The sequence below is a fragment of the Elgaria multicarinata genome, chromosome 3 (assembly GCF_023053635.1).
Source record: "Elgaria multicarinata webbii isolate HBS135686 ecotype San Diego chromosome 3, rElgMul1.1.pri, whole genome shotgun sequence".
Lineage (NCBI taxonomy): Eukaryota > Metazoa > Chordata > Lepidosauria > Squamata > Anguidae > Elgaria > Elgaria multicarinata.
This window is the reverse complement of record NC_086173.1, coordinates 31,162,943-31,184,849: the sequence shown is the minus strand read 5'-3', so window position 1 is coordinate 31,184,849 and position 21,907 is coordinate 31,162,943. Positions and strand designations below refer to the sequence as shown.

General features: G+C 44.7%; 2 protein-coding genes across 2 annotated transcripts in view; both read right to left on the bottom strand.

Annotated features, from left to right (window-relative positions):
* Positions 1–1,724: 1,724 nt before the first annotated feature.
* Positions 1,725–8,456, bottom strand: LOC134396621 (uncharacterized). The gene is made up of 5 exons (XM_063123153.1): positions 8,340–8,456; positions 6,348–6,453; positions 5,190–5,296; positions 4,248–4,420; positions 1,725–2,284 (listed from the first exon to the last, which is right to left on the bottom strand). The coding sequence occupies exons 1-5, from the start codon at positions 8,443–8,445 to the stop codon at positions 2,003–2,005; spliced, it is 774 nt and encodes a 257-aa protein (XP_062979223.1). The 5' UTR covers positions 8,446–8,456; the 3' UTR covers positions 1,725–2,002.
* Positions 8,457–12,219: 3,763 nt separating this feature from the next.
* Positions 12,220–21,907, bottom strand: part of LOC134395304 (aquaporin-2-like) — a 38,419-nt gene continuing 28,731 nt past the window's right edge. The window contains exons 3-5 of the mRNA XM_063121457.1: positions 14,633–14,797; positions 12,610–12,690; positions 12,220–12,447 (exon numbers count right to left, since the gene is read on the bottom strand). Coding sequence (XP_062977527.1) covers positions 12,220–12,447; positions 12,610–12,690; positions 14,633–14,797 — 474 coding nt within the window. The remainder of the gene's footprint in view (positions 12,448–12,609; positions 12,691–14,632; positions 14,798–21,907) is intronic.

Genomic DNA, 21,907 nt, shown 5'->3' with positions numbered 1-21,907 from the left:
TGCAATACCTTAATCCCAGCCAAAAGGCATGAGTAGAATAATGAAACTTCTCCAATGTAGAACCTATGCTTCATCCTAGCTTTTCAGTACAGGCAGTCAAGTGAGCATTAAAACACATTTTTCTCAGTCAACTTTTAATGACGGCTATAAATGGCAAAAAACCCAACAACTAGATCTTGCTTTCCTTTTTCTGGAAATAGAAGTTGAACTAAAGCAAATTTATAAGTTTATGGCCCCCTTTTTACTTTGTGTGAGCTACGTGGTCTCCACTTCCTACAATGGATGGGTACTTCCTCTGTATAAGAACTACTCCTCTTAGAATGCTAATGAAGGTGAAACCTCTTATTTATGAGCTCTCAAGATGAATCAGAGAACAAGGATCAAGAAAAAGATGGTGGAAATAAATGGAGAGTTTTCACAATGGAGTAAAACTGTAGTATTCCGGGAGATACAAAAAGTGTGCGTAAAATGACCTGAAGATTGGTGATGGGGAGAGAGCTCTTTCCTATGAAGAAGTGTTTAATTAAGCTGGAATATTTGGAGTACAAATAGGGTGGAAAGGGGAAGCAAACATCTCTCAAATAAGAACCTGTGGGACTGTCAATTGACTTGAATAGCAGTAGCTGAATACTTCATATAATACAGAAGTATCTTATAGAATTAATCAGCAAAAATATTGATATATATGAAGTTGATGGTACTGCTTTCTAGCACCACCTTGTGCACAGTAAGAGCAAATGCTGCATCCCTGTATATTTAGGATTTTTTTTATATAGGACAAAACAGGTGAAGAAAACAAAAGCATGTTTTTGCCCAATTAAAATTTGCCTAACTCAGAGGGTATTTTGTCCTTGTAACTCTTCCTTCTGTTGACTTTAATTGCACTACTTGTGCAGAAAGGAATTTGTACTAAAACCTAGTTTGCCCTAACTTATCAGGGCTGGGTGAGCAGTAACAAGTCTATATAATTTGCTGTCCTAAAATACCATACTACAAAGGAATCTCCATCTAAAAGGATGCCATGCCTGTTAGAATACAGATTTCAAGAGGTATCAGGTAATACCTAACCTTGCGCTCATAGCTGGTAGAGCAACTCTAATTACAAAGACCATAGGTTTATCAAAGCTGAAGGATTTACAAGCTTGACTTTACATAAAAATGCAAAAGACAATGGTGACTTTTATATGAAGTTGGAGACTGAATGGTCCTGTCGCAGCTAGTGTGTTATCTGCTACTAACCCTGCTTGCTGCTTTCATGCATCCTTCTACAAAAGGTGAACTTACTGGCTATGATCTTCTCCTTTTTCAGTGCACTGGATTACTGGGATTAACGCCTCAGGCAGCTAGGCAAGGGGCACCCACTTACCAGGAAGAGAGCAAAGCCTTCCAGCTACTTTATGTAATTGAAGCTAAAAGACCAGCACAGCCTTCTAATCTCAGATTAGTGTTTTATACCAGACTATTTCTGTTCCAGGGCAGTGAAGGAAAGACTGCTGATGCTGTGATGCTTGAGTGGTCATTCCACATACTGATGTTTCCCATGGAATGGTGCATATGAAATGGCTTTCCCAGGAGTAAGTCGCAGAGTGATCGTTTTAGTGGCCATTTCCACATGGCAAGCCATTTGTGCACACCAGTCAGTATCCAATGGAGCCACTCTGCTGGATCTATTGCCCTTGTGGGGCTGACCCCTGGCGCAACCTGCCCCTGGAAACACTACTTCTTGGTTATTTTTAGAAGCGCCAAAGCCCCGTTGAGCAATTGGTGGGTCTGGCAAGCACACGGGCACAGTAGAATACTACCCACTGACTTACTCTACAGGTTGTGGATTTTTGCTCCGTATTAGGTTTAGGTTGAGCCACTGCATATGAATAACGTGCTAGCTGAAAATCGCCATGGGAAGGGTACATATGACAATTTAAGGTGGCCTCCATGCTGTAGTTGTCTTGTGTCAGATGCCCCTCAGCGGCTGTCCTGAAGAGGTAGATGTGACATTTGTCTGCTACCGCCTCAAGCTGAGAGGCCACAGCGTGGGAGTCTTTTGCAAATAGGCCTGGAAAGCGGTCTCCTTCCCCCATCTCTTCATGGCCGCTTTCTCCAGGAGTGGAATCCCACTGACGTAATTTATCAAGAACCAAACCAGCAAGGGTGAGATGACACTGATGTATTGCCATCCGTGTAGCACAGATGTGGCTGACACAAAGAGTCCTGACCACAGCAAAATCTCACCTAGGTAGTTGGGGTGGCGACTGTAAGCCCATAAGCCACTCTGGATAAACTTTCGCTGCGGAAATTTAAAAAAAAGAAAGAAAAAAGTTGAAGATTTATGAAGTAATTAGTTGCACCACTTGAATATATGTGCAGGACATGGCTACCAGTTCCATCCCAATCTAGAGATCTTCAACTATTTTTGGGTGGTGGTGTCTGATATGGTTTATTACATTTTTATACCGCCCAATAGCCAAAGCTCTCTGGGCAGTTCATATCTAGCAAGCACATCGAACTGACCCCAAGGCTGTCAGAGTATATTGTAGCTGTCACATATTGGAAATCAGGTATGCTCAGGTAGGCTGCCTTACCCATTGACCTGGCTTGGATTACACAACAACCCATGGTGGGTTGTCATCCTTGTTTGTTTCAGGGTGGCTTGTGCTGTCCGAACCTGGCACAGTTTCTTATCCATGCACAACCCACCCTGAGAACCCATGGCTTGTTGGTTTGTCCAGAGTGGTTACTTAAGGGTGGGTTGCTGTGACATCCAGACCCAGCAGAGTGGTTTTTCCACGCTAACAGCAGTAAAACCCCAATCGCTCCTTGCAATCTCACTAAAGATATGCCCTCTCTAATACATCTTGAAATGACACTAGTCAATTTATTCCCCCACTTTGTCACCTCCCTAGACAGTGACACTATTTCCCCCCACATTCAGAGAGATTTGCACAAATTTAACCATTTAACGGGGGGAAAGTTTGGGGAGATTTGCACAAATCTACTAAATCTAGTAACTACAGGTTTGTGCAAATCTCTCCAAAAGTTAAAAAAATAAATGTTAGATTTGCACAAAATTCCCCAAAGGTTGGGAAAACGCACACACCATTAGATATGCTCAAATCTCTCTGAATATGAAATATATATATACAAAATAACCCTCTCCTTTGCTAATGAGCACATTTGTATTAATTAGAGGCGTGCTTGAATAGGCTGCTGAACTTGTGCCACAAAGACCCATGGGATATGTGGTGGGAGAACTAGGGGAGACGAGCCACGGCAAGCCGCAGAGTGTCTGATTGTCAAGAGGCACATGGTTTAGTGAGCAAACAACCCACCATGGCTTATTTTCAGGGGGGCTTATTGTGACATGTGAACTGTCCCACTGCCTATTCAAAAACAATATACATCCCATTCCCTGTTAAGACAGTAAAAACTATGTCCAATTTTTAATTATCAGGGTCTCCTTTCTTGCCCAGCTACCTTTAGCGATTTAATTAATATGCAGGACCAACTTCCAAGCTAGTTTTCCTATTGGCTGGATTGCTAGTGTCACTAAACCTATTCTCATGTCTAACCAGCTTAAGATTCCCAAAGTAAATTAAGTTCCCAAAATCTGCCCATTTTGATACTGAGATGTAAGTATGCCGTCTTTTAACCCAGACGCTTCCTAAAAGCCTTTAGGGCTGGCTCAGTAAGTTATCATGGTAGAGCTAAAGTAGTGAATTTAGAATTATGTTTACCTTTTGAGTTCTTTTCCCCAAATTGTCTGTTTTGTTGTTGACTTAGTCTCTGTGTTTCACAAATAAAGTTACTTTTTTTGGTCCTACAGAGCGATCCCTCAAAGGTAGGACTCCTACGTTGTGGGTGAAAGAGCCATTTAGGAGGTCTACCTCTCTATGTAGATAAACCAAGGAGAAGGATTTCTAAGTGCCGCAATCTTTAGTGAGTAGCTTCAGGACAATACCCTGACCAAAAGGCTCCTGTGGCCTAGGCATGTGTCATTTATCCTCAGAATGGCATTTAATGAGGCCTTTGACTTTTGCATGGAGTGAGGTGCAGTATCTAATCACTGTCTATTTAAAAAAAAGCTATAAGCAAAAGCCCCCAAAGATCAATTTGAAAAATCCATTCCATCTGTTATGCAGCAAACAGGCTTGTCTGCGAGTCAAATGAGTGAGATCTTGGCTCCCTTGGTGAATGACTCCTTAATGTCAAATGCAATGTAGCAGAGAACCTCCCTTGCAGCCATTACTCACTGCATTATCAGGGTTGCTTCTGAAATGCCACTTCTGTTGGTCAGCCGCAGCCTCTGTAATGAACCCCACTGCCCAGGTGCTCCATCCAAGGTAGTCCCAGAATCCAAGAGGTTTCTCGTGTTCCTCCAGGTTCAGAAGTAGAGTGGGGAGCAGTGTTATGAATATCCATATGCCTGCAAAAACAACAGATTGAGGCTGACTTCTTAGTAAATGGCCAGGATCTCACTGTAAGTCTGTAGTTAAATATCTACATCTGAAAAGTCTTTTCTGCCTCTTATAATGTATAATCGCCATGTTGGGCGAAACAGGGTTTGCCTGTCTATAAAAAACTTTGCTTGTGTTCAATTTACGCTTTTATGTTTTACTGATTTAAACCTTTGCCCATCTGTAAAAACATTGCTTATTTATATTCGATTTACACCAGTGTGGTGTAGTGGTTAAAGTGTTGGTCTGGGAGTCGGGAGATCCGGGTTCTAGTCCCCACCTGGCCATGGAAACCCACTGGGTGACTTTGGGCCAATCACAGACTCTCAGCCCAGCCTACCTCACAGGGTTGTTGTTGTGAGGATAAAATGGAGAGTTGGATTATGTACACCACCTTGGGTTCCTTGGAGGAAAAAAGGTGGGATATAAATGCAATAATCAATAAATATACTGATTCTCTAGCATATATTTTCTGTGTATACCTGTTTAAATCACCTAATTCTGCTTTGTACATTTCTATATAGTTATTTCCTATGTATTGGTTTGTCACTCATTATAATATTTTTGTACAGTTGTATGCTCTTTAGCATTTACTCTTCGGTTCAGTTTGAGATGGCATACACACAGCCCTATGCACACCACATGCCTGATGCATGAGAGAACCTGTTCAACGCTTCAGTTCAATCCTACTGTAGGAAGAAGATCTTGGTTTCTAAACTGACTGTTCTACACTCTCACCTTGCATTGTCCAGTAAAGGAAGAAAGTGCCTGGATTCTCTCTTATGCCATTGAATCGTCTATCGTACCCCTCCTTCAAGATCCGTAAGAAGAGGAAGAGCCCCAACCTGAGAATAACAAAGATAAGTGAACATAATGACAATGATGTGCATTGTTCTATGCAAGCATGTGGATCTTCCCTAAGCTTCAATCAGCATTTAGCAATGACTGTAAATTTTAAAAGCTATCTTTAGGTAGTGTTGCCACCTCTTTTGGGTGGCCCTGCATATGACTCTGTGTGAGTTTACACCTGACTCTTCACCATTCTTCTGAAACCAAAATGCAGAAAAGGTCATGGGAAAAGCCGTGTGCATTTAAAAATCAAAATCCCACATATGAGTTAAACAAATGAATCTTATGCATAATTTTACTCTGCATTTTTACTACTATTAAAAATGTATTGCTTCTGCTAGTGATTGGGAAATATAAAGAGCTAGGCAGTGCACTGTCCCTGGAAGTCTTTTTAAACAACCCATCTGGTTTTCCACACTATCAAAAACACCATTGCAACCATTATGAGAAACCTGTTTATATATATAAAAAAAGATTACAGGACAAAAACACGGAAGCTAAGATTCTCAGGAAGCTCGGTATCACACTATGTGTGTTTCTCCCCTGTGTGTGTGTGGCAATATGGCACAAACATAGCCTGCCACCATCCTTGGAGCTGCAGCCATAATCCTGGAGAGGCAACACATCACTTGGAAGTAAGTGAAGTATGAGAACCCATTCATAATACTAGGCTTTCTGTGGCTTGTAATTAATCATGCTGCTCCAACTTACTGCTCTTTATATTGCTCTGTACTATTATGACAATTGGAATTGTTTTTAATAATGTATTTTAAATGTGATTTTAGTATTTGTATGTGAAACACTTAGGCATTTTATTATATTAAGCAGTACAGGATTATCACTAATATATAAATAGTGCTAAGACTCATTTCAAAGGTAGTGCTTTGACTTTAGGCTAAACTCCATCAGCAATGTTTGCCAGCTCTTAGGACAGCATTTCTCGTTCACCCCAAATACCACTGGTCATCTCCTGGCTGCTGAGATGGATAGGTTCCAGCACACTCATGTCTCCCTCTGAAACAAATGTACAGCTCATTCGAAACTCACCTGAGGCCCCAAATAGTCACCAGCCCTGTCTGTATCTGCTGCCTAGGATGCTGTGTGTTACCCCATCTGAGGCTCAGGTGTGCTAGCAATATGAATGTCCCACTTCCTAGAGAGAGAGAGAGAGAGATGCAGAAAACTGCATTAAAAGTTAAAATGACACAGTAGTCCTTGAATATGGTAGGGTATGGGCATATCAGGAGGAATCCGAATCCGTGGGTAGAGGAAGCTATCCTCTCCACACAAGTAACCTTGACAGTCAATACCAATGTTTCATGTTCTGCTACACCTATACCTCCACTTGCAGTGCAACATATATTGTTGGATCTCTGTACATGTGTAATATTCATCCCATGTCTTGTAAATACTGCAGCCCACTCTGCTTTTGGAACTGTGTAATCTGAACAACACCAGCTGACCTCTTAACATTGTTATTTAAATATTGACCCCCAACCCGTCAAGCTAGGGGACTCCCAAAGTGGGCTACAACAATGATTAAAAAAAACAGTTTAAATAATTATTGTCTCAATATGATTACTAAGACCAGGGCTCTGGAGCATTTCTACAAACTTACAGTTCTCTGACCTGGCTAAGCTGAGATGGGCCTCTGATATAGATGAACATGCTGCATTTTTGACCTATACGTCTTGTAGTCTATTGGCCAGTGTCCATTACTCGGTGTGGCAGTTTGTGAGCTGTTGGTGTGCAGTGGCTCGCTATGGAAATGGTGTGATTATTTTCGTGCCATTACAAACGGTCAGAAGAAAGGTTGTGTGTGGATCTAATCTGAAGTAGTGTTGAGCAATTAGCCTGATCAGTGTGGAAAGGGTTGTGAGCGTAGTTCTGGTGCTAAAAACAAATTACTGAGATACACTCAGAGGTGTCTTGTTCCTTAATTCTAAGGGTATGTCTGTTGTTAACTGGTGGGCAACCTAGTCTGTACTACTAACTACTTCATTTTATGTGTGCTCTTCAGAGTTTGCACAGAAACAACCCATCTTGGATTTTCATGGCTACTTTCCTCTATGGAGATGTGATGGGTTGCAACTCTGGTCCCACCATCCCCAGCCAGCATGAGTGGGGATGGGAGTTGTAGTCCAATACCTATGGAGGGCAACAAGTTGGGAAAGGCTAGCTGCAGAAAGCCGGCCTATATATACACCCTCTAAAAGCAGGAAGTCAGCTGACAAAGTGGATTAATTACCCTTTTGGCTGGTGAGATGATAGCATCCCAGCAGACATGGTGGGGCTATTTTTTTTTTATCAGTCTAAATGGCCTCCCAATGTTGAAGCACTCAGGCAGGAACGGAAGTGAGGGGATTCCAGCTTTAGTTTCCAGAGGTCACTTTATAAATCGAGTGCAGGTTTCCCCAGACGTAACAAGACTTCCAGCTGTTATTTGTCCTTCTCTAAATAAAGTGGTATCTAGATAGGGATGATGCTGTATACAGCGGGTTCAAAATCCTCCGATGCTGATCGGGTGGGGGCGGGGGCTCGTGGGCAAATTGGAGCGTTGACTTCCCTACTGTCTTTCTGCTCTGGAGCGGAGGCTTCGCTTTTCAACAGAAAAAGTTAGGAAGGACGCAATAAGAACGCGCCTCCGTTACATTCCTGTGCGGTTTTCATTCATAATTTCCCAAAGAGACGTTTGATGCACATTTCTTATGGTCTAGGAAATCCGGCCTTCGTAGATAATATCGATATGACGTCCCTGAGATGTGGGAAGTGGGCACCAAGTAGGAATTGTAAGAGGCCCGGTGTGTGTGGGTTCAGTGTTAGAAGAGACCCACTGAAATGAACAGGGCTGAAGTTACCCTTGGAGAAACCCGCTCAGCCTACTCTCCGCCGCCGGGTCAGACGGGCGCACGGCTCCGTCGAAACCAACCACGCCGAAGCTCGACATCGGGGTCCCACCAGCTTGCTCGGCTAGAGGCACGACCCCGACCCTCCCACCGCCGTTCTCCCCCGACCCAGCGCCTCGGGCTTCCTCCTCACCCGCCAAGTCGAAAAACTTCTCTGTGCGCAACGCGGCCGCCGCCACCCACAGACCCCACTGAAGCGCCAAGTCCAAGGACGCGAACAGGACGAGAGGCGGCACCATGGCGAACCCCGGCGTGCAGAAACTCTGAACTCTCTGAACGCAGCGCTGCCCATCCTGCGTGGCGGCCGCCTTTAGCACCCAATCAGGGACTTGGCGCCGCCCACATGGGGTGGAGCACATGGCTTGGCTGCAATTGCCCTCCCCCGTCCTTATTATTTATTTATTTATTTATTTATTTATTTATTTATTTATTTATTTATTTATATAGCACCATCAGTGAACATGGTGCTGTACAGAGTAAAACAGTAAATAGCAAGACCCTGCCGCATAGGCTTACAATCTAATAAAATCATAGTAAAACAATAAGGAGGGGAAGAGAATGCAAACAGGTACAGGGTAGGGTAAGCAGGCACAGGGTAGGGTAAAACTAACAGTAGAAAGTAACAGTAGAAGTCTGCACAACATCAAGTTTTAAAAGCTTTAGGAAAAAGAAAAGTTTTTAGTTGAGCTTTAAAAGCTGCGGTTGAACTTGTAGTTCTCAAATGTTCTGGAAGAGCGTTCCAGGCGTAAGGGGCAGTAGAAGAGAATGGACGAAGCCAAGCAAGTGAAGTAGAGGCCCTTGGGCAGGCGAGAAACATGGCATTAGAGGAGCGAAGAGCACGAGCGGGGCAATAGTGTGAGATGAGAAAGGAGAGATAGGAAGAGATAATGCGCGACGCTATGGAAGGATGGAGGAACGGATGGAGGAATACTCACCACTTGCATGTTATTCTGCAGGGCATCATCTTGATTTAACAGTCTATTTGTTCCAAGACACTAACAGCGTAGAGTTCTCAGTAAAGTAGCTATTCTAATCTATCAAGAGGATGGGCAAAGAGCAAAGGTTGATAATACTTCCAGATTCATGAAGACAAAATACCTGCAGGAGATTTTCAGAGGGAGGGGGGTTAGTCCTTTTAGGCTGTGTTGCAGCTTTGACAACAAAAGGATAGCCATGTATGCTGCCCTTACTTCCTTAGGCCAGGGCTCATGCTGGCTACAGCTAATGGAATTTGCAGACCAACCACATCTGGCAGGCCACATGTTCCCCATGTTGCCCAAACGAAGGGTGGGATTTTTAAAAAAAGTGATAAAATGATGTACTATTGTATCCACATTGTATGGGTTTTTTTGTCTTGTATGCCACTTTTATAGGGTTCCACCCTTAAAGATGGCCTAAAAAAAATAATTTTAAATAAACTAGGAATAAATGCAACACACACACCCCTTTAAAAAAAAAAGAGAGAGAGAGAGGTAAAAATACCCGTCTAGAAAAAGAAATGAGAACTTGAGATAAGGGTGGAAACAGCTTTGCATGGGTGATACAGTCCATGTGAAATGAATGATGAGCCAGATGTCTGGTGATTTGACGCAATTGTCCTGCCAACCAATTTGACTGTAGTTTGGGCTTCCAACACTTCTTTAGACTTGAGCAAATGCCCCTTATCTGAGATGAAGGTCATAGTCAAAGTGGTCTTAGATTTCATCATCGTGGGCACACTCGATGAAATACTGACACAACTTTAGCACGTTGCATCTGACGTTTGTTGGCAGGTGCCAAGATGTATGCAGCTAGCTATGGTTATTTAGTGATGCATCAAAGATGCTCTGCACATGCTCAGAGGCTCATTCCTTTATGGTGCCACTTTTCCAGGTGGTGTGATAAAGGATCCCTGGCATTGAAAACAGGTTCTGGGATAAAGACCTTGGCTTAAATTAAGCCCTGGTATCCATCAAGTCTAGTTGCTTTGCTATCAGCAGCATAGCTTTCTTCTTATAATTGCCTCAACAATCTCTTTTTAATCTCTGCAACTCATCCATCACTAGAATGAGATCTGGAGATAAAGATAGGACATGCACCACCAAATTCAAGCCATTTGTAATAAACCCTCTGCTTGTACTCTGCTCTGGTGAATATAAATCCATTTTTGTGTTCTCTGTGTTGATTTTTTTAAGCCTACAAACATACACACACACCTCTTGCAAATACCATGCCTTCAATAAAATCTTGCCTGTTAGAGCGGTGAACAGAAGGGATTTTTTGCCATCTGTTGAGCTCCAGACACAAAGATTGACAAGGTTATTATTGCTGAGACAGAAATGTTCACTCTTTGTCCTTATCTTTTCTGTATCTTCTTGCCAAGAGGGTTTGTTTCTTTCTTTCTCTCGCTCTCTCTCTCTTTTTTTTAACAAGGGATCTGTTATTACTGAAATACATCTTATTTAATGTTCCTTGCTTCAAATCAGCACCAATTGTGAGAAATTGAAAGGTCAGGGAGAGTGGAAAGCAAGATGAAAAGCGGTATTTGTAGCAATGGAGACTTGTGTTGAAGAGGCAAGAAACCCGACTGTTTGGGCATGATGTTTATTAAGAGTCCTGTACCTCCAGTGCCCCCAGGACACAAAGGAGAACAGATTTCTCTTGTTTAGGAGAAGCAACCCAGAAAGGCTCCAGCAATTTAGGCTGCTGTGGACTTCTTCTTTTTAAAGCCAGCATCAAGATAAACGACAAGAACAACACAAAACAGAAATTACCCAGGAGAAACAGAGAAGTTTGAATGCCCGGGGGGCGGGGGGGGGGGGCAGATAGAAAATCAGGCCAAGGCAGGCTGACAACAATTAGTGTTTGTTTGGAGATCTTTCCCTATGCAAATGTTATTAGCACCATTACTATCTCAGAATATGAGGCAAAGAGAGTAAAACAACAAGAGGCAAGTGAAAGAATCACAAGGTGGTAGTGGGCAACATGGTGCCCAGAGGCCCCAGTGCATCTCCGGACACCTTTCTTGGCAACCCCCAAGGTGTCCTTCCTTCCTATTTCACAGCTGGGCTTCTTGTGAATCCTTCCTATTTCACAGCTGGGCTTCTTGTGAATATGTCTCTGTTGGTGCTGATAACTGTGGGTTCAAAGAAGTTGTTTAGTTTGATGGGGCTCAGCTCCCACCTCTGCCTTGTACTTGGTCTTTGGGACAAGTTAGTTCTCCTGTGCCACACCCGACCTCCCCTGGCAGCCATTTTGTGGTGGAACCCAGTTTCTCAAATTGCCAACTGTGTCCACAGCCCAGAAAGACTGCCCCTGTTGTATGTGAATGAATCAGAGGGCCTGACTTTGATTAGCTCAGAGGTTACTCTCTGGTTTGTAAAACATACAGCCCATCTAGAAGAGTGATGGAGAAGCAGAAACCGAGCAGGTAGGAGGGTGGATTACTTTGTAGTGGCTCTTGGAAGTATTGGCCTGGGAATCCTAACCAATTTAGGCATTCTGCAATCTTTAAGTGGGTGGGGTGAGGGAAGATATTCAGCAGAAGGAAGCGAAACCAAAGGGATATCTAAATGTTCCAATAAAGGTGGTGAGCTGGTGCCCTCCAGGTGCTTTAGACTATAACTCCCATAATCCCTGACCATTGTCCACACTAGTTTGGAGTTATGGGAGTTGTAGCCCAAAGCATCTGGAGGGTACGAGATTGCTGAGCCGTGCTTAGTGATAATTTCTTCTTCCCCTGGGAATTATAGCTCTGTGAAGGGGATTTCTGTTCTCTAAAAGAGAAACATCTCCACATCAGCCTCCTGCAATCTGGTGCTTTTCAGATATGTAGGACTACAACCCCCAGTATTCCTGTCCATGGGCTGCGGCTGACGGGAACTGAAAGAGATTCCACACCCTTGACCTAGAGTTTTCCAAAGTTTTCCGTTCATTCATTTGTAGTCTGTTGAACTGGGTCCTCAGGATAAAGTAACTGTCCATCCTGGCAATAAATAGGAAGACTGAACCTGTCCCTGTTAAAGTGCTTGCATTCAGGCTTGATCATCCCTGATCTTGGGCAGGGTGTGGATGAAGTATGCCTTCAGAGACAGGTTCCTCTGGCATTCACTCTCAGGATCACTGTGTCCTCCAAGGATGGCAAGTCGTTTTGCTGTGCTCCTGGGTTGTGGACATAGAAGATAGTTGTAGAGCAGAGTCGCTATGATGGCACCAGCCAGTGGTCCGATCCAGAAAATATAGGGAGACCGAAAGAAAGGATGCTTTGGTGAAAGTTAGATTGCACCACTCTCTTGCCAGGACTGGGCTTTTGCCAGCTACGCCTGCCTTTCTTCCTCACTGCTGGTCTGCCAGCTGCTTCTGTATGGCCAACAGCACATGCTTCTCCTGTATCACCGCCCCCCAGAAGCAAATTCTTCTCTTACCCAGTGACTAGCAAAGTTCCCCTTGATCAGGGCTGGCCCAAATGATCTAGCTGGGTTCATGGAGCAGCCGGTGTAGTAGATCTAGGGAAATGGAAAGAGGGAAAGGAGATAAGTAAGGGAAACCAAGCTGTTCTCACAGCATGGTGTTCATTTTGTTTTGCTTTATGATTTTCTGCCCCAGCTGAGCAGGGAGTATGGTACAGCCAAGCTTTTCGTTTGTTCATGACAGCGGGAATATCTGCCAGGATCTAAAATAATACTGCCCACTGCACCCCCCGATGCCAGGTCAGTGGTAGCTACAGCATCCTTCTGCAAATGCAGTGCTCAGTCTACTACTACATATGATATTTTTTTCCTGGGGCTGGGAACAGCAAGTTTTCACCTAGTTTCCTTGACAAATGCTTAAAGATATTGCCATGGCTCCTCTTCACCCAACACTTCTTTCCCTGCCTATGGTGTCCCCTTTGAGGATAAGTAATGAGAAATTCTTCCCACGGGAGCACTCTGGTAATATCCAGACATCTCTTGAATAGGCAGTATCTCATTAACCTTTCACTACATTGTGTGGAATTTTCAAGGGAGCAGGTACCTTAGCACAGGAGTGGGGAACCTCCCTCCCTCCCTCCCCTTTCTTGCCTTCTCTCTCTTTTTTCTACTGAGGGCTGCTCACTGGCAGCGGAGAGTCAGTGGTAGGTGGGGCCAGAGCCAGTGGCAGGCAGAGACATCTTTTCCCAGAGGAGGCTGGTGGTTCCTGTTACAGCGGGGAAGTGAATCTGCTTTGGGTTTCAGTCAGAACTAGTCAGAACTCTACAGGAGATATACAATTGCTGAACCCGCTTTGGAGATAGGGTTCAGCACTTTGGAGAGCTCCTTTAGAATTCTGACTGGTTCTTACTGAAACCCAAAGCAGATTCACTTCCCCACTGTAACAGGAAACACCAGCCTCCACTGTCAGTGCCTGACCATGCTTATCCTTGACACAAGCTCTGGGGTTAAGTGGGGACAATACACAGTGTGGGAGGAAGGGACAAAGGACACTATACAAACATAGTGGTGGATTTTTCATCATCAGGGTCACCAGCTAAAGTATTTATGAATAATAATAATAATAATAATAATAATAATAATAATAATAATAATAATAGGGCATGGAGATGGGGAAAGTGGGCATCCCTGGGGACAGGGATGGGGCATATGTCTGATGCCCGAGCCTCCTCCCCTCCCTCCCCTCCTGCGATGCCCCCTTTCCCCATCTCTATACTTGTTTCCGAGCAAGGACACAAAGTCAATGCCAAGAGACCAACACCAGCTATGAGGGGAGGAAGCCGGGAGCCCAGAACCTGAACAATCCTGTTTCCCCCCAGATGCTCTCGGCGGGGGTGGGGGGGATAGAATTGCTCCCTCAATGCCAGGGCATTATAACACACAAAGCTATTTTATACCAAGTCCAAACACTGGCCCATCTAGGCCAGGACTCTCTACTTTGGCTGTAGCAAACCCAGGCCTTGAACAGATGTCTTTCCTAGCCCTGTTCAGTTGAGAGATATTAACTGGAGATTCAACCTGAGGTCTATCAAATGCAAAATGTTGTCCGCTAGTGAGGTATGCCCTCTCCCCTTAGCTGGAGCAGGAACTGCCTCAGAATTTCACTGAACATTTTAAAGTGGATGCTGTTGCTCATTGGACAAATGTTCAAGGAAGCAGAAATCGTTTTGATAAAACATTTCCTGAGGTCCACTACACATCCCTCTCTATTTAGGTCCCACAAAAAACAGGAATGCAAGTTCAAGCTTTCCTGTGCCTCTCACCAGAACCGGATGCCCTGTTGTGTTTGCTGCTCTTGTCCACACAAAGAGGCCAAAATTGAGAAGACCTTGGACAAGAATCACCACAAATCTTTGTCTAAATGTGAGGTAAATTGGGAAGTTTCTGCTTGAGGGACATATTTGAGGATGTTTACAGAAAGGGAACTTTTGAGGGTGGAGGTGAGGAGGGGTTCCACACTCCTCACTTTTAAACCCACCCCTAAGAGATGTCTCGCAGTGACTGACAAGCCAATGGACAGTGCTGGGAAGCCCACATTGTCAGTCCTGCGGCTGTCAGTTGAGGCGGAAACACACAGCACCAGCTGGAGTGTGAGGAACAGCTCAATGGCCACAGCCTGTCCTGCTGATGTGCCGTTCTGGAGCTGAAAAACAAGAGCATGTGGGTGAGATATGTACCCTCCCAACCTTCACCATTGGGAGCTGATATTGCACATGACTGTCTCCAAAAGTTTTGTGTGGGTCTTGCAAACTATGTAGGTCAGGGACAGTGAACCTCCTTCAGTCCAAGGGCCAAATTTCATTTCAGGGGAGCTCTCCGGGGCGCATTCCACTGGTGGGTGGGGATGAAAGAAAAAGGGTGGGGGGAAACCAAAATACTAAAAATACTGGCATATTTTAGCTTAAAGCTCTTACTTTCAGTAACCAAGCCTTAGGAGAGGCCTTTCAGCCTTTTAGAATGGGAAAATCTGCACAAAAGACAGAAAACCAGCAAACAATTGGTGTTTCAGGGGAAAGTAGGTGTGGTCAGGGGCATGGGCATCTGGGGAACCCTGGAGTGCCGGTTTGGGACCCCAGCCAGGCCTAATTTGGCCCCTGGGCCTGAGGTTCTGCGCTCTTGAATTAAATCAATGAAACCTTACAGTCGGGTAGGGGATCTACACTAATGCTTTTAAAGCGCTTTAAAGCACTTTGAAAACGTTTTGAAAACTGTATATGTAGTGTGTCCTGGGCCCCAACAGTTGTCAAAACTGTTATAAAGTGCTTTAAAGCACTTTAAAGCAGTAGTGTAGATCCTGCCCCAGTCTATGCACACATGAATCTGCAGAGAGCGGGTGTTGTGCATTCCTCGGGTAGGTTGTGTGAGGAGCCAAACTGCTGCCATGCGTGTTGCATGCACAGTGCCCAAAGTGTCTTTTTTAATAATAAAAAAAATCAAATGTCAGTTTTTGCATGCGAAATGCTACCAGATTTTATGTGAAATTTTGTTTCATCCCTATAAAAATAGGGACATGCTTCAGGAATGTAGTTCAGAAGGAAGGAAAGGAAGGAATGCCCCCACCCCCCCACCCACCCAGAAAGAATCATCCTCACTTGACACACACACACACACACACACATATTCTGGGGCAGAGGGTGAGGGTCACATCTCTTGTCCGTCTTTCCTTCCTTCTCCTCCACTCCCTTTGGCAATGCTTGAATCATGTATTGTCAGCAAAGCAGTCTGAACTGGGGGCGGGGGCGGGAATAGCTTCCCAGTGTTGGGAGAGGCAGGGGTAGGCCGAGCCTTGTGTAACTGGGCAACAGGACATTTGGACCTATCTGCTCAGCGAAAACTGGTTTTAGCGAGAATTGAGACAAATGTACACTAAAGGGCTTTTGGTGGGGGGCAGTCAGAGATTGTAGGTACAAATCCCATAACCCTTGACCACTGGCCATGCTGGCTGGGGCTGATAGGAGTTGGAGGTACAACAACATTTGGAGGGCCAAATATTTCCCTCCTCTGTTTTAGGCACTGAACCGCCTTCAGATCTGCTGTTTTCTTAATCGGGACATCTGGGCATGCAACCTATGCTTCTCTCCTCTGTTCCCCTCTCCCCCCCCCCCCACCTCTCTCTCTCTCTCTCTCTCTTCATCTTCCATTCATATGGCTGCTCAGCTGTATCCAGAGATCCCTGCTGGACACACATATCAGGGCTATGACCCATCAATTTTGCATGTCCTCCAGAAGAAAACAGGTCTGCGCTTTTTATATTAAGTTTGCGGGAGTGCTAGACAGAGCAGGCTGGGTGGACGGGGAATGCAACACCACTAATGCTCTGTGAATTTCTCAATTTCCGATGGAAGCAGCTCAAATTCAGTCCCACATAATGACTGCAAAAGCACGAGGACGTTGCTACAGCGGCATCCCAAACAAGACCCAAGGGTGCGAGCTCCAGTTTCCTAGTTAAGACGGAAACTATGTCCAGAGGGCATTTGGACTCCAGGATTCCATGCTGTTATTTGTCATATGAAAAGCATATTTAATTGCACAGTGCCTTACAATCTTTCTTTGTGGCCAGCCTCACAAAATAGGGGTGTGCACGGACCCCCCAATCCGCTTCGTGGCCCGATCTGGAAAATCCGGATCGGGCCCGATCCTCTTCGTGCTGCTCTGCCCGTCTCCCGCTCCGCTCCGCGGAGCGAGATCCGGCTTCGCCACCGTCACTATATGGACGGCGGCGGCGGCGGCTGCACAAGAGAAACCACCCACCCACCCCGCCCCCTTACCTTCCTCCGTCACGGGATTCAATTGAGGTCCCGGTTGAAGCCGGAAGAGGCCTTCACTTCCAACTTCAACCGGGGCCTCAATTGAAGCCGGCAACGGAGAAAGGTAAGCGTCCCTCCTCCCTGCTCCCTTACCTGGCGCCGCTGCCGCTGCATGGATGGCGGCACCAGCGGTGCCAGGTAGGCCAGGCCCCCACCCCTGCCCCCTTACCTTCCTCCGTTGTGGGCTTCAATTGAGGCCCTGGTTGAAGCCGGAAGAGGCCTCGGCCTTCACTTCCAACTTCAACCGGGGCCTCAATTGAAGCCGGCGACGGAGGAAGGTAAGTGTCCCTCCTCCCTGCTCCCTTACCTGGTGCTGCCGCCGCCGCAGCCACATGGATGGCGACGCCGGCAGCGCCAGATTAGTCCCCCTCCCCCCCACTTACCTTCAGGCGAAGCTCCGGATTGAGGCGATCCTCTTCGCCTCGATCCGCAGCCCCCCTGACTCTCTTTGCCTCCGCCTTAAGGGTAGGCGAAGCCCCCCGCTCCGCTCCTGCTTCTCCGGTTCGAGGAGAAGCGGAGCACATCCCTATCACAAAACCCCTTTTGAGGCAGGCCAATATTTCTGGTGTTTTAGAAATTACAGATGAGGGAGGGAGCCCAGGGCCACCTAATGAGTTCCTGAAAGAAGAGGCAGTTGAGCCAGGACTGCCAAGTTCCAGTCATTTACCTTTTATCCAGTGACCATCTTTTGTCAAAGTGGGTATACACTTTATAATTGTCTGTTATAAAAATCCTGATTAACAAATCATGTTTATTTATTTAAATGCCACACTGGCCTTTGGCATAGCTTTTTTGGATGGTTTACAAAAACAAGATAGAATATTAACAAACATAAACACATTTTAAAATTTATTGATACACTAGCTGTACCCTGCCACGCGTTGCTGTGGCTCAGTCTGGTTAAATTGAAAAGAAAGAAAAGACAAAGTGGATGTTTCTAATATGTTTAATTTCACAATGCTTGTGGATATACAATATTTTTAGTTGTTCCATTGTCTGTGTAGATATAGAGATTGTCTGGTTTGCCGACTCTAGAACACGCAACATATAATTGTCCATGTGAGAAGCAATCTGTGTCTAGATCTAAACCGCACAATTCTAAAGATTGGCCCTGAGCTTTGTTGATGGTGATTGCAAACGCCAATCGAATTGGGAATTGCAATCTCTTAAATTGAAATGGCATATCTGTTGGAATCATATGAATGCGAGGAATGAGGACATCTTCACCTTTGAAAGGTCCTGTCAAGATTGTTGCTTCTATGACCTATAAGAGCAAATAGGAGAGAACATGCAAACAGGAGAGGAGGCAGAGGCAGTGGATTGGCCTACTGTTTGGTTTAAAAAAAAAGGATGTTTTTATGGTGAGGAGGTTAGTGGAAACTCCTGGCAGTTACCTTTCTTCAGAACGTGTAACAGTCACAGGTGTGATATCTATATTCACTCAGCCAATTGTGAGAGAACATGCAAATAGGAGAGGAGGCAGAGGCAGTGGATTGGCCTACTGTTTGGTTTTTAAAAAAGGATGTTTTTATGGTGAGGAGGTTAGTGGAAACTCCTGGCAGTTACCTTTCTTCAGAACGTGTAACTGTCACAGGTGTGACATCTATATTCACTCAGCCAATTGCGAGAGTACATGCAAATAGGAGAGGAGGCAGAGGCAGTGGATTGGCCTACTGGTTGGTGATGTCACAATGATCAGCAGGACTGGTTTTGAGGAGGCCTATTTCTTTGATTTTAAGACAAACCTTTGACCCCATAGAGAACATAGTTACATAACAACGCTCGCGTATTCGAACGCAACGCTGTGTCAAAATTTCAAAGCAATCGGTGAAGAACTTTCGGAGATATAAAAGCATGTTTCTACGGTGAGGAGGTTACTGGAAACTCCTGGCAGTTACCTTTCTTCAGAACGTGTAACTGTCACAGGTGTGACATCTATATTCACTCAGCCAATTGCGAGAGTACATGCAAATAAGAGAGGAGGCAGAGGCAGCGGATTGGCCTACTGGTTGGTGATGTCACAATGATCAGCAGGACTGGTTTTGAGGAGGCCTATTTCTTCGATTTTAAGACAAACTTTTGACCCCATAGAGAACATAGTTACATAACAATGCTCGCGTATTCGAACGCAACGCTGTGTCAAAATTTCAAAGCAATCGGTGAAGAACTTTCAGAGATATAAAAGCATGTTTTTACGGTGAGGAGGTTACTGGAAACTCCTGGCAGTTACCTTTCTTCAGAACGTGTAACTGTCACAGGTGTGACATCTATATTCACTCAGCCAATTGCAAGAGTACATGCAAATAGGAGAGGAGGCAGAGGCAGCGGATTGGCCTACTGGTTGGTGATGTCACAATGATCAGCAGGACTGGTTTTGAGGAGGCCTATTTCTTCGATTTTAAGACAAACCTTTGACCCCCATAGAGAACATAGTTACATAACAACGCTCGCGTATTCGAACGCAACGCTGAGTCAAAATTTCAAAGCAATCGGTGAAGAACTTTCGGAGATATAACGACAGTAACGAACGGTCTTTTTCATTTTTATTTATATAGATTAGTCATTTTGTTGTTTATTTGTTCAGTCGTTTCCGACTCTTCGTGACTTCATGGACCAGCCCACGACAGAGCTTTCTGTCAGCTGTCGCCACCCCTAGCTCCCCCAAGGTCAAGTCTGTCACCTCCAGAATATCATCCATCCATCTTGCCCTTGGTCGGCCCCTCTTCCTTTTGCCTTCCACTTTCCCTAGCATCAGCCTCTTCTCCAGGGTATCCTGTCTTCTCATTATGTGGCCAAAGTACTTCAGTTTTGCCTTTAATACCATTCCCTCAAGTGAGCAGTCTGGCTTTATTTCCTGGAGTATGGACTGGTTTGATCTTCTTGCAGTCCACGGCACTCTCAGAATTTTCCTCCAACACCACAGTTCAAAAGCATCTATCTTCCTTCGCTCAGCCTTCCTTATGGTCCACGGGGAATACCATTGCTTTAACTATGCGGACCTTTGTTGTCAGTGTGGTGTCTCTGCTCTTAACTATTTTATCAAGATTTGTCATTGCTCTCCTCCCAAGAAGTAAACGTCTTCTGATTTCCTGGCTGCAGTCAGCATCTGCAGTAATCTTTGCGCCCAGAAATACAAAGTCTGTCACTGCTTCCACGTTTTCTCCCTCTATTTGCCAGTTATCAATCAAGCTGGTTGCCATAATCTTGGTTTTTTTTAGGTTTAACTGCAACCCAGCTTTTGCACTTTCTTCTTTCACCTTTGTCATAAGGCTCCTCAGCTCCTCCTCGCTTTCAGCCATCAAAGTGGTGTCATCTGCATATCTGAGATTGTTAATGTTTCTTCCTGCGATTTTAACTCCAGCCTTGGATTTGTCAAGCCCAGCACGTCGCATGATGTGTTATGCATACAAGTTGAATAGGTAAGGTGAGAGTATACAACCCTGCCGTACTCCTTTCCCAATCTTAAACCAGTCCGTTGTTCCATGGTCTGTTCTTACCATTGCTACTTGTTCGTTATACAGATTCCTCAGGAGGCAGACAAGATGAATTGGTATCCCCATACCACCAAGAACTTGCCACAGTTTGTTATGATCCACACAGTCAAAGGCTTTAGAATAGTCAATAAAACAGAAATAGATGTTTTTCTGGAACTCCCTGGCTTTCTCCATTATCCAGCGGATATGGGCAATTTGGTCTCTACTTCCTCTGCCTTTTCTAAACCCAGCTTGTACATCTGGAAATTTTCGCTCCATGAATTGCTGGAGTCTACCTTGCAGGATCTTGAGCATTACCTTGCTGGCATGTGAAATAAGTGCCACTGTCCGATAGTTGGAACATTCTTTAGTGTTTCCCTTTTTTGGTATGGGGATATAAGTTGATTTTTTCCAGTCTGATGGCCATTCTTGTGTTTTCCAAATTTGCTGGCATATGGCATGCATCACCTTGACAGCATCATCTTGCAATATTTTAAACAGTTCAGCTGGGATACCGTCGTCTCCTGCTGCCTTGTTATTAGCAATGCTTCTTAAGGCCCATTCAACCTCACTCTTCAGGATGTCTGGCTCTAACTCACTGACCACACCATCTGAGCTATCCCCGATATTATTATCCTTCCTATATAGATCTTCCGTATTTTCTTGCCACCTTTTCTTGATCTCTTCTGTTTCTGTTAGGTCCTTGCCATCTTTGTTTTTGATCATACCCATTTTTGCCTGGAATTTACCTCCGATGTTTCTAATTTTCTGGAAGAGGTCTCTTGTTCTTCCTATTCTATTGTCTTCTTCCACTTCCGCACATTGCTTGTTTAAAAATAATTCGTTATCTCTTCTGGCTAACCTCTGAAATTTTGCATTTAATTGGGCATATCTCCCCCTATCACTGTTGCCTTTTGCTTTCCTTCTTTCTTGGGCTACTTCCAGTGTCTCAGCAGACAGCCATCTTGCCTTCTTGGTTTTCTTTTTCTTTAGGACGTTTTTTGTTGCCACCTCTTGGACAATGTTGCGAACTTCTGTCCATAGTTCTTCCAGGACTCTATCTACTAAATCTAGTCCCTTAAATCTATTCTTCACTTCCACTGCATATTCATTAGGAATATTAGTGAGCTCATATCTAACTGATCTGTGGGTCTTCCCTATTCTCTTTAGTTTGATTCTAAATTGTGCAATAAGAAGTTCGTGATCTGAACTACAATCAGCTCCAGGTCTTGTTTTTACTGTCTGTATAGATGTCCGCCACCTTTGGCTACAAAGGATGTAGTCAATCTGATTTCGGTGTCGGCCATCTGGTGAAGTCCATGTATAAAGCCGTCTTTTTGGTTGTTGAAAGAGAGTGTTTGTTATGCACAGTGAGTTGTCCTGGCAGAATTCTATCAGCCTATGTCCCGCTTCATTTTGTTCACCTAGACCATGCTTACCTGTAATTCCAGATGTCATTTGACTGCCCACTTT